Source organism: Ranitomeya variabilis, chromosome 1, assembly GCF_051348905.1.
Source record: "Ranitomeya variabilis isolate aRanVar5 chromosome 1, aRanVar5.hap1, whole genome shotgun sequence".
NCBI lineage: Eukaryota > Metazoa > Chordata > Amphibia > Anura > Dendrobatidae > Ranitomeya > Ranitomeya variabilis.
This window is the reverse complement of record NC_135232.1, coordinates 1,067,667,588-1,067,682,897: the sequence shown is the minus strand read 5'-3', so window position 1 is coordinate 1,067,682,897 and position 15,310 is coordinate 1,067,667,588. Positions and strand designations below refer to the sequence as shown.

General features: G+C 47.0%; 1 protein-coding gene across 1 annotated transcript in view; it reads left to right on the top strand.

Moving 5' to 3' along the window:
- The window catches only part of PGM2 (phosphoglucomutase 2), a 35,803-nt gene extending 20,697 nt beyond the window's left edge, over positions 1 to 15,106 (top strand). Inside the window, exons 9-14 of the mRNA XM_077279921.1 lie at positions 5,718 to 5,898; positions 5,991 to 6,084; positions 6,553 to 6,682; positions 12,467 to 12,656; positions 14,364 to 14,497; positions 14,632 to 15,106. Of these exons, the coding sequence (XP_077136036.1) occupies positions 5,718 to 5,898; positions 5,991 to 6,084; positions 6,553 to 6,682; positions 12,467 to 12,656; positions 14,364 to 14,497; positions 14,632 to 14,740 (838 nt within the window). The 3' untranslated portion in view covers positions 14,741 to 15,106. The remainder of the gene's footprint in view (positions 1 to 5,717; positions 5,899 to 5,990; positions 6,085 to 6,552; positions 6,683 to 12,466; positions 12,657 to 14,363; positions 14,498 to 14,631) is intronic.
- The last annotated feature ends 204 nt before the right edge of the window (positions 15,107 to 15,310 follow it).

The window sequence follows — 15,310 nt, the reverse complement described above, 5'->3', positions numbered from 1 at the left end:
GAGGAGATGACATACAGGTATATGCTATGTATAGGAGGAGATGACATACAGGTATATACTATATAAAGGAGGAGATGACACACAGATATATACTATATATAGGTGAGATGACACAGGTATATACTATATACAGGAGGAGATGACATACAGGTATATACTATATACAGGGGAGATGACATACAGGTATATACTATATACAGGAGATGACATACAGGTGTATACTATATATAAGGGAGATGACAAACATGTATATACTGAGGTGAAAATGAGAGGTGTGAGGTGAAAATGAAAAGGTGTGAGTGCAAAATGAGAGGAGTGAGGGAAAATAGTGGAGTGATCGGAAAATGACAGATGTAAGGTCGAAATGACAAGTGTTAGGGGGGAATGAGAGGGGTGAGGGGGAAAATAAGAGGAGTGAGGGGGAAAATGAGAGGTGTGAGGGAGAAAATGAGAGATGTGAGGGGGAAAATGAGAGGCGTGATGGGAAAATAAGAGAAGTGAGGTGCTATAACTAACCACAGATATTTACTATGCCCAGGCAACGCCGGGCTCTTCAGCTAGTGTGTGTGTATGTGTATATATATATATATATAATTTTATTTATTCATTCACTCAATGTTGTGAGGGGTTGCCTCGCTCCGCTGCTTCCTTGGGTAGACGCAGGAACACTTTGATGGTTAGACACCTGCTGGTTTATTAAAGTCCGCATAGACTAAGGCAGGGTTCAGGAAACAAAACCAGAGCCTTCATGGGAAAAAAAACAAAGTAGGTTCACCAGAGTCCTTTCTCTTTAGATTTCCACCTGCAGACACAACACACTGTCCTCAGCTCCTCCTTGGAGCTACATGGGACTGCTTCCTCTCCCAAGACCCCACCCAGACTGAACCACAGGTCCAGGTATATAGCACAGGTACTAGTCATGTGATCATGACATCACTGCAGGTCCTCATACACCTGCAGGTCCTGCAGGGAAAAGCAGTACGGTGAGCACCCTCCCTCCCTCCCGCACTGCGGGTGCTCACATAAAGCCGCCCATTAACCTCTGTACCAGCCTCTCAGCACCCAGTGTGCTGGAAACAACAACATTCCGGTTTCCCATCACTGACACAGTGACACGTATCTCCCTTCCCCCACACAGCCAGTGACTCTGTCACAATGTATATTAGATATAATTTTTTTCCCTAATCTTGTAGAGAAGCTTGAGAGAGGGCGTCCATCGTGACGACTTTATAGCTCAAACTAATGGCACGTATATGTACACAGGCTTTCATGTTGATTTTAATCCATGCCGGAACTTGCATTTTTTCTTTTCTGAGAAGCCCAGTGTTTAAATCGTATGCAAATGAGCTGCAAGTTGTTTGTGGGCGGAACCCTGCACTTGCAGCTCTCCTGCGTATCTTTACTACTCGCTGCCTGTGACCAGACTGACAGGTCGCCCTTGTGTCAGTGGCGTGCCTCACCTGACCGCGACCTCTTGCTGAAGGGGATACACATCAGGAGGACCTTCCTGTGCTTGCGCCCCTCACTGGCACAGATGGCACCTGCTCCACACCTCAGGTGAAGCAGGGCACTGGCGAGGCTCATTTCTAGAAGTGACCACCCCTTCATTATAATACCTTGTGCTGTCTGCGTGCCCATGATGAGCAGTGGGCATCATCCTCTGTGCAGCCCCTCTCCCCCGTTCTTATATTGAAGGCTTGTGATTTCTTCTGTCCCCCATAGTTGTTATGGAGATGGCACGCTGCAGCCGTAAATCTTCAGGGGTTTTATTAATCAGTGTGATAGATCCGCAGTGACGCACACGTCCGCTCCTGAGGATGAATGGCTGCGCTCTGCAGTCCCCGCAGGATAATGACACCGAGTGTAATGATATCCTGCCGGCACACAGCACGGACACCTTATATGTATACTCTGCGGAAAATAAGTCTTTCATACATTGCCAGTTTTGCAAGTTTTCCCACCTACAAAGTATGGAGACATCTGTAATTTTTTATCATAGGTACAATTCACCTGTGAGAGACAGAATCTAGAAATAAAAAGCAGAATATCACATTGTAGGATTTTTACATAATTAATTTGCATGTTATTGCATTAAATAAGTATCTGATACAATAGAAAAACAACATAATATTTGGTACAGAAACCTTTGTTTGCAATTACAGAGGTCAGATGTTTCCTGTAGTTCTTGACCAAGTTTGCACACACTGCAGCAGGGATTTTGGCCCCCTCCTCCATACAGATCTTCTCCAGATCTTTCAGGTTTCGGGGCTGTTGCTGGGCAACATTGAGTTTCAGCTCCCTCCAAAGATTTTTTTTTTTTTTTAATTCGGTATGACCATGCTGAGCGACTGTAAAAGGGGCAGCCAGCTGTTGTGGAACTACAATCCCCAGGCTGTCCTGTTTTGTTAACCCGCCATACAAGTAATAGTATTCTAATATCCTGCTTATCAGTAGGGACTACTACATCCATGCTAATCCTAATAAGGGGGAGCTCTGATTGGCTCATCAGACCCCATATACACAGGGTAACGAGCACAAGGGCATACATGTTCTTGTAGTCCACATTACCGCTGCTGCACCGTAGACATATGGGATGTCTCTTTGGTGTCCATCATGAAGTAGTGACCATTATTTGAGAAATCTCCTCACATTGGGTAGTGCTGGGTCTTAATTGCCACAGGCTGCAGAGAATTGATGTTAGGACTGGAAGGATATATATCGCCAGACGTTGTAGAAACTGAATTTGTGGTTCCTCAGCAGTACGTATGACAAAGTGCAAATTTGGTGTTAGTACACGAAGTAGCAAACGTGCAATAACTTTAATGATTGACACCCCGCCCCAGAGAGCTTGCCATCTACAAAGGAAGGTGGCAGGAGGCAGTAAGCGAGGGTAGGAGGTAAAGCCTGCAACCTTCAATATATGACCCGTTGGGTGGGTTTCCAGGTTGTTTTTGAATGTGGCTAAGAGTCTGACCAGTTGGAGTAGGAAATTTCCAGAGTATGGTGGATGTACGGCAAAAGGGCCAATAACAGCAAAGATGGAGGAGGTCTTGAAAGCCTTGGAGATTAAAGGGTTATTCTCAAGATCTTAAATGGTTAAAATTGTAAAGTTCTTGGAAAAACAAATATGCAATTTACTATTAATTCTATTGTGTACTACTTATTGCCTAGGTTACCGGCCCCTGCTGCAGTTTATCAGAGGTGGCTGGTCTCCCAGGCAAGGCACGCAAGTTTGCAAACTCTACGCTATACAGCTTGTAAGCACTGCTCTGAAGCTCACCGATTGCTGGATGTGGCCAGTTTCTGTGCCCTTGCGTTTTTCCAATGCTCTCAGCACGGGAGATCGCACAGATTGGGCCAGTGGCATAATGAATGTGTGCAACACATCAAGCCAGGAAGCTGGGGAACTGTGTGCTGCTGGAGAATGATGGTAGCAAGCAGCCAGGAGGCTGGGGAAAGATGTGATGCTGAATAATGATGGTAACAGCAAGCAAGAAGCCAGGAAGCTGGGGAGCGGTGTGCTGCTAAATAATGATGGTAACAGCAAGCCAGGAAGCTGGGGAGCGGTGTGCTGCTGAAGAATGATGGTAACAGCAAGCCAGGAAGCTGGGGAGTGGTGTGCTGCTGAAGAATGATGGTAACAGCAAGCAAGAAGCCAGGAGGCTGGGGAGCTGTGTGCTGCTGAAGAAGGATAGTAGCAGCAAGCAGGAAGCTGGGGGGCGGTGTGCTGCTGAAGAATGATGGTAGCAGCAAGCAAGAAGTCAGGAAGCTGGGGGGCGGTGTGCTGCTGAAGAATGATGGTAGCAGGAGGCAAGAAGCCAGGAGGCTGGGGAGTGGTGTGCTGCTGAAGACTGATGGTAGCAAGCAGCCAGGAGGCTGGGGAGCGGTGTGCTGCTGAAGAATGATGGTAACAGCAAGCAAGAAGCCTGGAGGCTGGGGAGCGGTGTGCTGCTGAAGAATGATGGTAATAGCAAGCAAGCAGCCAGGAGGCTGGGGAGCGGTGTGCTGCTGAAGAATGATGGTAACAACACTTTGTGTTGGGTGGTATCAGAAGATTGGAGGGCACAGATTATGGACAGCCTTGTATAAAGGAGGAGGATGTACACTACATAGATATACTGCATATTGTGTATATATTGCAGTATATAGCTGTCTTCTTTTCTTCCAGCTTTTTCTTGTTACATAGCAATACTGACTGTCCATAGCCTATTCCTCCAATCTCCCGCTTCCTCCCCACTCTTGAAGGGCTGATCTTCTGCCTTCAGGAGTGCACTGCTCCCCTGCGTCCTGCTTGCAGGGAAGTGGATCAATAATAATAGTAATAATAATTTTATTTATATAGCGCCAACATATTCCACAGAGAACTGGCGCAGCACGGGAGAAGTCTTGGAGATGGAACTGGGAGGTTCAGATTATGGAAGATGTTAGTCTTAGGTCAGTTTCACAACGGGAGCACTTGTAGGGCAATAAAGAAAGATGATGGATGAGATATAGGGTGGTGGTGAACTGTGGAGGGCTTTGTGGGGGTGAGAGATGAGTATATATTATATTCTTTAGTGAATGGGCAACTAGTGTAATGACTGGCACAAGGTGGAGGCATCGGTGAAGCCACTGGACAAAAATGTGACCCTGGCTGCTGGCTACATTCAGGACAGATCAGAGAGGAGAGCATTTGGTTAGAGATCTGAAGAGAGTTGCAGTAGTCTAGACAAGAATGAATAAGCGCGACAGTAAGAGTTTTAGCAATTTCAAAGGTGGAATTATGGTTGAACCCTCCAAGGTAATTGCAATGTCAGGTAGAGTCAGGTTAGTGGAGGGGAGAAGCACAAAGTTCAGGTCTTTCTTCGTGTAGACGGTGCTGTTTTATCCAGGGCAATCTGCAATGTATTATTGTAGTGTGACAATGCTAAGTTTGGACAGGAGTGGGAGAATGAGAGCCAAAGATGAGTGTAGATTGTCCATGACCTACTTGCGTTTTGATGGCACGTGTATTCCTATAAGTGTTGTATTTGGAGGTATCCCAAGTGAGGAGACCATTCTTTTTTTCTTTTCTTTTTTTTTTTAAGCTCAAATAGGTTTTTATTAAGAATAACATCACAGTATTCATAATACCATAATACATGCCTTTTTAATTTCACGGTATCAACCCCCAACATCACAAACTTGCCCCCCCCCCCCCCCCCCCCTTCCGTTTGAGGAGACCGTTCATCACAGAGAAGGAAAGAAGGTTGTGGTCAGTGAGCGGGAGAGGGGAGTTAGTATAGTCGTACACTGAGCAGAGCTGGGAGAAGACCAGGTCCAGAGTATTCCCGTCTTCATGTGTAGGAGAGTTAGTAAACTGTGAGCGGCCAAATTAGGAGGTTAAAGTACATGAGAGGCAGATTGGGAGAGGGGATCATTGATGGGGACATTAAAGTTTTCTATGACAAGTGGGAATGTCACAGGGTAGAAAGTGAAGAAACCAGGTGGCAATGTGATCCAAGAACTAATGTGCGGAGCCCTGAGGGTTTTTAAGAGTCTGACAGTGTTGACTTTGACAGTTTTGACAAGTGGGATCGTCGCACCACTGGCCTCAAAAAAAATAAATTGCGTGTGTATACACACAGATTATTTTATATACTGTTGCCAATTCTCCATTAATCGGTCTTATAAGAACTATTAATTGAGTATAAATAATAATTTCTTGTGGCTAAGTGTTCATTGCTTTTCTTGGTCAGTGGTGATTGGAGAGTCTTTTCTGGCAATGAGCTTGGTGCCCTTCTCGGCTGGTGGATCTTTACGTGCTGGAAAGAGCAGAACCCAGACCCAGGTGCGGTGAAGAACGTGTACATGCTGGCGAGCACGGTCTCCTCTAAGATCCTCCGAGCCATTGCTGTGCAGGAAGGCTTTCACTTTGAGGTACTCTATACCCAGGCTCCCCTCTGTCCCTTAGGAGTCACCACTATACTGTAATACATGATATCCTCATTGCCGTCTTCTCTTCTTTGCAGGAAACACTGACCGGATTTAAGTGGATGGGAAATAGAGCGAAGGACCTGATTGACCAGGGGAAAACGGTTTTATTTGCCTTTGAGGAAGCCATAGGTGAGAGCTGATGGCGTGTATTGGAGCTTGTGCAGCAGATGGATCCATATGTGCAGGAGTCGTATTATTCCTCATTGGTTTCTCCAGTTTTCTTTGTTGCAGTGTTTGTTCCAGGGATTATCTTTAGGGATCTGATAATGAATCCCACACTTGCAGGGGTCGGCCACTTGATCTTTATTTTATCCTGTGTATTGGGGACATGACTGTGTGGCACTCACGTATAGGTACTATAGGTTCTCCTCTCCTGCTGGCTTGTTACTGCCGCCTTCCTCCCAGACCGTGCCACGCTGTCCATTCTCAGGATCGCTGGTCTGGGGGTCTGACCCCACCAATCCTAATCCTAGTGAGATGGCATATTATGACTTTGTGAAGAACTCCCTTGCTGGTTCCCTGTTCTCACATTAGACCAGGTTCTTCTATTCGTCAGCCCCATGCCGGCTATTACTCCACTCGTGCCTTCTGTTCCAGGTTACATGTGCTGCCCTCTAGTCTTGGACAAAGATGGAGTAAGTGCTGCTGTCATTGCTGCAGAAATGGCCAGCTACCTCGCAACTAAAAATCTCACCCTGTCTCAGCAGCTCAGTGCAATTTTTAACAAGTAAGTTCTCTATGGGTTGCTTATATTGTCTCCTGTATAGCACCAACATATGTCACAGCGTTGTACACTGACACTAGGCAAGCACCATGCCTTGACACTATAGTCAGTATTCATGGTATATTTTACTAAGCGATTAGGAAATATATACAGTTGTGTGAAAGTGGTTGCCCCTTTCTGATTTCCCATTCTTTTGCATATTTTTCAGATCCCCAAACAAATTTAAATATTAGACAAAATAACACAAGTAATCACAAAATGCAGTTTTTAAATGAAGGTCTTTATTATTGCGGAAAAGAAATCCAAACCTACAGGGCCCTGTGTGAAAAAGTGATTGCCCCCTAAACCTAATAACTGATTGGGCCACCCTTAGCAGCAACAACTGCAATCAAATGTTTGCGATAACCGGCAATGAGTCTTTTACAGCACTGTGGAGGAATTTTGGGCACTCATCTATGCAGAATTGTTGTAGTTCAGCCACATTGGATGGTTTACTAGCATGAACCGCCTTTTTAAGGTCATGCCACAGCATCTCATTTGGATTAAGGTCAGGACTTTGACTAGGCCACTCCAATGTCTTAATTTTGTTTTTGTTAAGCCATTCAGACGTGGACTTGCTGGTGTATTTTGAATCTTTGTCCTGCTGCATAACCCAAGTGCACTTCAGTTAGAGGTCATGAACAGATGGCCGGACATTTTCCTTCAGGATTTTTTTGTTAGACTGCAGAATTCATGGTTCCATTTACCACAGCAAGTCTTCCAGGTCCTGAAGCAGCAAAACAGCCCAGACCATCACACTACCACCACCATCTTTTACTGTTGGTATGATGTTCCTTTTCTGAAATGCTGTGTTACTTCTAGGCCAGATGTAATGGGACATACACCTTCAAATAGTTCAACTTTTGTGTCATCATACCACAGAGTATTCTCGCAAAAATATTGTGGATCATCAAGATATTTTTTGGCAAAACTGAGACGAGCCTTATGTTCTTATTGCTCAGCAGAGGTTTTTGTCTTGGAACTCTGCCATGCAGACCATTTTTTCCCAGTCTCTTTTTTCATGGTGAAGTCATAAACACTGACCTTAACTGAGGCCTGCAGTTCTTTGGATGATGTTATGGGAACTTTTCTGACCTCTTGAATGAGTCGGCGCTATGCTCTTGGGGTAATTTTGGTCAGCCGGCCACTCCTGGGAAGGTTCACCACTGTTTCATGTTTTCGTCATCTGTGAATAATAGCTCTCACTGTGGTTTGTTGGAGTCCCAAAACATAAGAGATTGTTCTATAACCCTTTCTAGACTGATAGATTTCAATTTATCATTTGTTACAGAATTTCTTTGGATCGTGGCATGATGCCTAACTTTTGAGGATCTTTTGGTCTACATCACTTGTCAGGCAGGATCTATTTATGTGATTTTGAACAGGTGTGGCAGTAGTCAGGCCTGGATGTGGCTAGGAAATTTGATCTCCACTTCCCAAATATGTGGTAAAACCACAGCTAATTTATGTTTTAAGAGGAGAGGGGGAGCAATCACTTTTTCACACAGGGCCCTGTAGATTTGGATTTCTTTTTCCCTTAATAATAAAGTCTTTCATTTGAAAACTGCATTTTGTGTTACTTGTGTTATCTTTGTCTAATATTAAAATTTATTTGGTGATCGGAAACATTTGAGTGTGACAAATGTGCAAAAGGGGCCAAATACTTCATGAAGCAGTTTTTTTTTCCAGAATTCTGGTGTAAAATTATTTAAAATCTCAAAAGGTTTGCACAATACGTAATTGCACAACATTTTTGATATTTTTCCACCAGTCCTGGCTAGCTCTGCCAATGTTTTGAAATGTGGGCAAGCTAGGACACAGTGTGGCCAAGCATGGCTGACAAATTCACCCGAATTTACACCACAAGTCAATTTCGACAATAATACAAACCTGTAAATCGGCCCCTGACTGGCGTAAATCCCTGGCATTGGCGCACAGCAATTGAATAGTGTGCCATACTCATTAAGGAAGTGCAGGAATCTTATCCTGGTGTTCTGCTCCTTAAAGTGGATGCCCTGGACTTTTATATTGATGATCTATCCTTAGGATGGGCCATCGATATCTGCTCTGTGGGGGTTCAACAACCAGCATCTCCGCCGATCAGCTGTTCCCGGTGGCGGCAGCGGCCAGTGGTGCAGCCACTGATGACTCATCTTAAGGATAGGCCCTCATTATAAAGGTCCAGGACAACTGGCTTAGAAATGAATGAATGTGTCACAATAAATCGGGCCCTTAAGGGCAGGGCCGTTTTTTAGAGTTTCTGCTGCCCTAGGCACTTTTAGTGCTGCCTCCGCATTGGTGAGTATGACACTATCGGCAGTGACTTTGCCATAAATCTCTGATGTGAAAGTCGCCTTTTGCAGCAGATCCGGCAGTTTTTCCGCATCTGCCGCGTAATGGATGACTTACGGCAACACTGCGTTCGGCCTCATTCATTCCCTATGGGACTTGCGGACATGTGCGGCACTTGCGGTTTTGCAGCGATCCGGCAAATGCGGTACTTGCAGCAATGGAAAATAACACTGCTGGCAGTGTTTTTTGTATCACCGCAAGTGCAAAACCGCAATTGCCGCACATGTCCGCAAGTAGCCATCACTACCTATCCCTGCACCTTGCTAGCTCATCCCAACCATCCCTCTGACCTAAAACTACACTATAAAGGTTTAGAAAAACAATTTATTAACTGCCATATTCCTATAATAGTGAGGGCTCCAGGCTACGGCGTAGACTGGGACGAGCAGTCTCTGGGTCTCCATTCACTCTCTGTGCACACCCTCAGTCCCTGCCTCACTGCCTGTGCACAGACCTCCCTTCACCGGACCCGGTAATCACCGCTCGCAGTAGCATACCGGCAGAGGTGTATCTAGGGTTTCTGGCACCAGGGGCAAGAATTCATCTTGGTGCCCCCCCCCCCCCCCCCCCCCAAGGACATATGGGATTTTCACACTTAGTCATGTACCCACGAGCTCCTCTCCCTAATGCTCTCAATGTTCAGTGAAAAACTGAGAGAAGCAGAAGAGAAGCTCGGTGTCACAGGACCACAAGTATGAAAATCACATATGAGTGAAGTGTCCATGTGACGACTACTGGAACCTGCAGAGCTGAATCCTGACATCGCAGCTTCTGAATTCTCACAACGCATGCACTGCACACTTTTAGGATTCTCCCTTGCCAGTGGACAGTCATGTCAGCACAAGCATGCGATTTGTATACTTGTGACCACATTCCGACTAGACGTGCCCGGCCTCGCTTAGTTCATTTTCATTGACGGAGGCCACACATGTCTAGTCAGCATGTGACCGCATTAATGTAAATCCCCAGCATGAGAGAATCCTGACAGTGTGCATTGTGCACTGTGAGAATTCAGAAGTCTGCAGTCACAAAGAATGACTGCAGACTCATTACAAACCTGGACATCCTCTTTAATGCTCCGAACATAAATAAAAACATGAGAGTTAGTCAGTATCACAAATAACATTTACATCCAGGTACCTTATAGAAGACGTCGCCTTTGGAGCCATTCTTCTTTTCTTCATCTTGTCCAGATCCCATGATGAGTTTTCTCATCCACAGCCGTCTCTGCAGACTTACATCTTCTCCGCTCTTTTGCAGAAAATCTCCACATGACGCCCTTAAAGATACAAGTGTAATTATAATGCTCCTGAATAAAAAATTGCCCTTCCCTATATTGTCTGCACAAAATATGACCCCCACATTGTCCCTCTTATGGTACATGCTCTTCACACTGACCTCTCCTTTCCATACCGGCCCCCTCTTCACACTGTCCTCTTACACTGTGTCCCCTCTATAGGGCCCAGTAATTATACTCCATATTTATACCCCATCTTCTCACCCTGCGTGCATGGCTCCCCCATCTTCTCACCCTGCGTGCATGGCTCCCCCATCTTCCCACCCTGCGTGCATGGCTCCCCCATCTTCCCACCCTGCGTGCATGGCTCCCCCATCTTCCCACCCTGCGTGCATGGCTCCTTCTTCCTCCCACCCTGCGTGCATGGCTCCCCCATCCTCCCACCCTGCGTGCATGGCTCCCCCATCCTCCCACCCTGCGTGCATGGCTCCCCCATCCTCCCACCCTGCGTGCATGGCTCCCCCATCCTCCCACCCTGCGTGCATGGCTCCCCCATCCTCCCACCCTGCGTGCATGGCTCCCCCATCCTCCCACCCTGCGTGCATGGCTCCCCCATCCTCCCACCCTGCGTGCATGGCTCCCCCATCCTCCCACCCTGCGTGCATGGCTCCCCCATCCTCCCACCCTGCGTGCATGGCTCCCCCATCCTCCCACCCTGCGTGCATGGCTCCCCCATCCTCCCACCCTGCGTGCATGGCTCCCCCATCTTCCCACCCTGCGTGCATGGCTCCCCCATCCTCCCACCCTGCGTGCATGGCTCCCCCATCCTCCCACCCTGCGTGCATGGCTCCCCCATCCTCCCACCCTGCGTGCATGGCTCCCCCATCTTCCCACCCTGCGTGCATGGCTCCCCCATCTTCCCACCCTGCGTGCATGGCTCCCCCATCTTCCCACCCTGCGTGCATGGCTCCCCCATCTTCCCACCCTGCGTGCATGGCTCCCCCATCTTCCCACCCTGCGTGCATGGCTCCCCCATCTTCCCACCCTGCGTGCATGGCTCCCCCATCTTCCCACCCTGCGTGCATGGCTCCCCCATCTTCCCACCCTGCGTGCATGGCTCCCCCATCTTCCCACCCTGCGTGCATGGCTCCCCCATCTTCCCACCCTGCGTGCATGGCTCCCCCATCTTCCCACCCTGCGTGCATGGCTCCCCCATCTTCCCATCCTGCGTGCATGGCTCCCCCATCTTCCCACCCTGCGTGCATGGCTCCCCCATCTTCCCACCCTGCGTGCATGGCTCCCCCATCTTCCCACCCTGCGTGCATGGCTCCCCCATCTTCCCACCCTGCGTGCATGGCTCCCCCATCCTCTCACCCTGCGTGCATGGCTCCCCCATCCTCTCACCCTGCGTGCATGGCTCCCCCATCCTCCCACCCTGCGTGCATGGCTCCCCCATCCTCCCACCCTGCGTGCATGGCTCCCCCATCCTCCCACCCTGCGTGCATGGCTCCCCCATCCTCCCACCCTGCGTGCATGGCTCCCCCAACCTTCTCCCCTGCGTGCATGGCTCCCCCATCCTTCTCCCCTGTCATACTCACCTCTCACCGCGCGGCGCAGAACTTCCCGGCATCTCTGCAGCGTCGTCTTTCCTGTATGAGCGGTCACGTGATACCGCTCATTAAGGTGATGGATATGCGCATTTTCATCACCTTAATGAGCGGTACTACGTGACCGCTGAAGACAGGACGCGCTGCCGGCGCTGAGACGGAATTGCAGCCACCGCTGGAAGAAGGTGAGTATGACGTCTTCAGGGAGGGGGGCGGGAAGGAGGGAGGGAGGAGGGGGGGCGGGCACTTAACCCCGGACTTTTATAAAAAAAAAAAAAAGAAAAAGCCTAGCTCAAGTGCGCCCCCCCCCCCCCCCCCCCCCCCGCAACCTGCCGCCCTAGGCACGTGCCCTCAAGTGCCTAGTGGCAAATACGGCCCTGCTTAAGGGTATTCAGTATATGTTTGCATGCAATTCTGTCTTCCATGCTTGCACAGACAGGTCAGGTCGCTGTCTCGTATGCCCGTCGTATCTCAGACTGACTGCTATCCCCCATTATCAGTATAATGATCCTTATAATCATCAGTCATAAAACCAGTTATAATCATTGACAGGTACGGCTACCACATAAGCAGGAATTCCTATTTTCTATGCTATGATCAAACTACTATCAAAAACTTATTTGACCACCTCCGAAACTACAATGGAGACGCCAAGTACCCCAAACTGTGTGGAAAATTTGAGGTGACCGGAGTGCGAGACTTAACCACAGGGTACGATGACAGCCAGCCTGATAACAAGGCCGTGAGTATCTTCTCTGTGTCCGCATTAATATTACAGAGCCTTTATTACAATAGGCATTTAGGGACTTTTTATATTCCGGGAACTTTAAAGGCGTTGTCCAGGTCTGAGATGAAAGTTTGCACTCAATGGGAATCATTACTACATATTAGGCAGGAGAGTAAGGTTGTCATAGCATTACATCTGTCCAACATGCAGGGGGAGCCAGCTCCAAATTTCACACATTTCGGGGCCAATCAGACTCTAGTTTTTATTTTTTGCTTTTTTATTTTAACCACTTCATGACCGGAGGTATTTTTGTTTTTGCATCTTTCTTTTTCGCTCTCTTTCTTCCCAGAGCCATAACATTTTTTTATTTTTCTGTCAATATGGCCATGTGAGGGCTTTTTTTTTTTTGCGGGCCGAGTTTTACTTTTGAACGACACCATTGGTTTTAACATATCGTGTACTGGAATACGGGAAACAATTCCAAGTGCGGAGACAGTGCAAAAAAAAAGTGCAATCCCACAGTATTTAAGTTTTTCTTTTTTACTAGGTTCACTAAATGCTAAAACTGACCTGCCATTATGATTCTCCAGGTCATTACGAGTTCATAGACACCAAACATGTCTAGGTTCTTTCTTATCTAAGTGGTGAAAAAAATTCCAAATTTTGTTTAAAAAAAGAAAAGCCATTTTCCAAGACCAGTAGCGTCTCCATTTTTCAAGATCTCGGGTCAGGTGAGGGCTTATTTTTGTGCGCTGAGCTGGCATTGTTAATGATACCATTTTGGTGCAGATATGTTCTTTTGATTGCCCGTTATTGCATTTTACTGCAGTGTCGCGACGACCAAAAAAATGTAATTCTGGCGTTTTTACTTTTTTTTTTTCACTACGCTGTTTAGCGATCAGGTTAATCCTTTTTTTTATTGATAGATCGGTCGATTCTGAATGCGGCGATACCAAATATGTGTAGGTTTGATTTTTATTTTGTTTTATTTTGAATGGGGCGAAAGGGGGGTGATTTAAACTTTTATATTTTATTTTTAATATATTTTTTTTTTTTTACTTTCTGCATTCTTCAGTATTCTCCATAGGAGGCTAGAAGATGCCATAGCGCGATCAGTTCTGCAGAATTACATGATATAAGCACCGGGCGACGCTCGTAGCAATCTGGCAGTGACAACCATAGAGGTCTGCAGGAGACCCCTCTGGTTGTCATGCCAACCCTTCGGTGACCTGCGATAGGCTATTTTCCGGTGCACTTGCCGGAAGCACATGTTAAACTCTGCTGTCAGACCTCGACAGCGGCATTTAATGGGTTAACAGCCGCAGGAGGATTGCGTTTCCACCCGCGACTGTTGGCGGCACATGTCAGCTGTTCGAAACGGAAAAGATGTGGGCTCACCACCAGAGCCCACATCTAAGGGAGGGAGTCCGACGTCAGAGTATTATTACACCCGATGTCGGGAAGGGGTTAATGTGTTAATATATATAATATGTAATCTGTTCCAAGTTGGTCAGACTTTGCTTAGAGAAGTAGGGGAGGCAGGTCCCCATGTCTATCAGTCAGGGGATTAGCTGACCAGTATCTTGTGCAGAGGTTTGCAAGCTGTAGCTGCTGCACGACTACAACCCCCAGCATTCCCATTAGCTGACTGGTCTCATGTGCGTGGCTGGCCGCTTGCACCTTCGCACCATGTTATCAGGCCTTCTTCTGTCTTCTCTGCAGATTCTCCCAACCAGTAAGAGCAGCCAGATGATCACGTTCACCTTTGCCAACGGTGGAGTGGCGACCATGAGGACCAGTGGCACTGAGCCCAAAATTAAATATTACGCAGAATTGTGTGCGGCGCCAGGAAACAGGTAGGTGAGGGCGTCCACCACCTGATCCTGACCGGAGGAATGGATCTGCCTTAGATATTGGACAACCTGTCCTGGCCATTGCTTTGCTGCATTGTCACAGACGATTAACCCCTGCATTGCTTGTGTGTTCACAGCGACTACAATCAGCTGAAGAAGGAACTGAACAATCTCGCTGACGCCATCGAAGAACACTTCTTTCAGCCAGAAAAAAATAAACTGCAAATAAAAACTGATAATCTGTAAAGCGCTGCGGAATATGTTAGCGCTATATAAAAATAAAGATTATTATTGTCATTAATAAAGACAGAGGCCTCATATAGCAAAAATGTCTATCAGAGGAACTGGTCCGTAGCCGCCAATCAGAGCTCAACTTTCATCTCTGAAACTGCTGTGGCTAAATTAAAGCTGCTCTGGGATTGGTTGCTTTTGGCAATACGGACAGTTTTGGTAAATGAGGCCGCTATCTATTATAGTGTTACATTGGAGGCTTTTATTACATCTATATTATTTCATTTTTTTCTTTTAACGATTTCTGCAGTAGACAGAAGTGATATTCTATATGATTTTATACAATGTGTTCTATGAGCATTAAACCTTGTGGTACGCTAATTACCAGTATTCTTTTTTTTTCAACCTTATCTCAGTCTTTTATCACATGGATGTTGTCTGTCCATTTTATACTTTCTTCCAAATATTCTGATTGATATCCTGGCTGTAATGGGGAATCAGATGATATGACCATTATTATCTCATGTAATAGGGCGTCCTGTATCGGCTGCAGGTGTAGAGAACGGGCTCAGGAGCTGAGCCTGC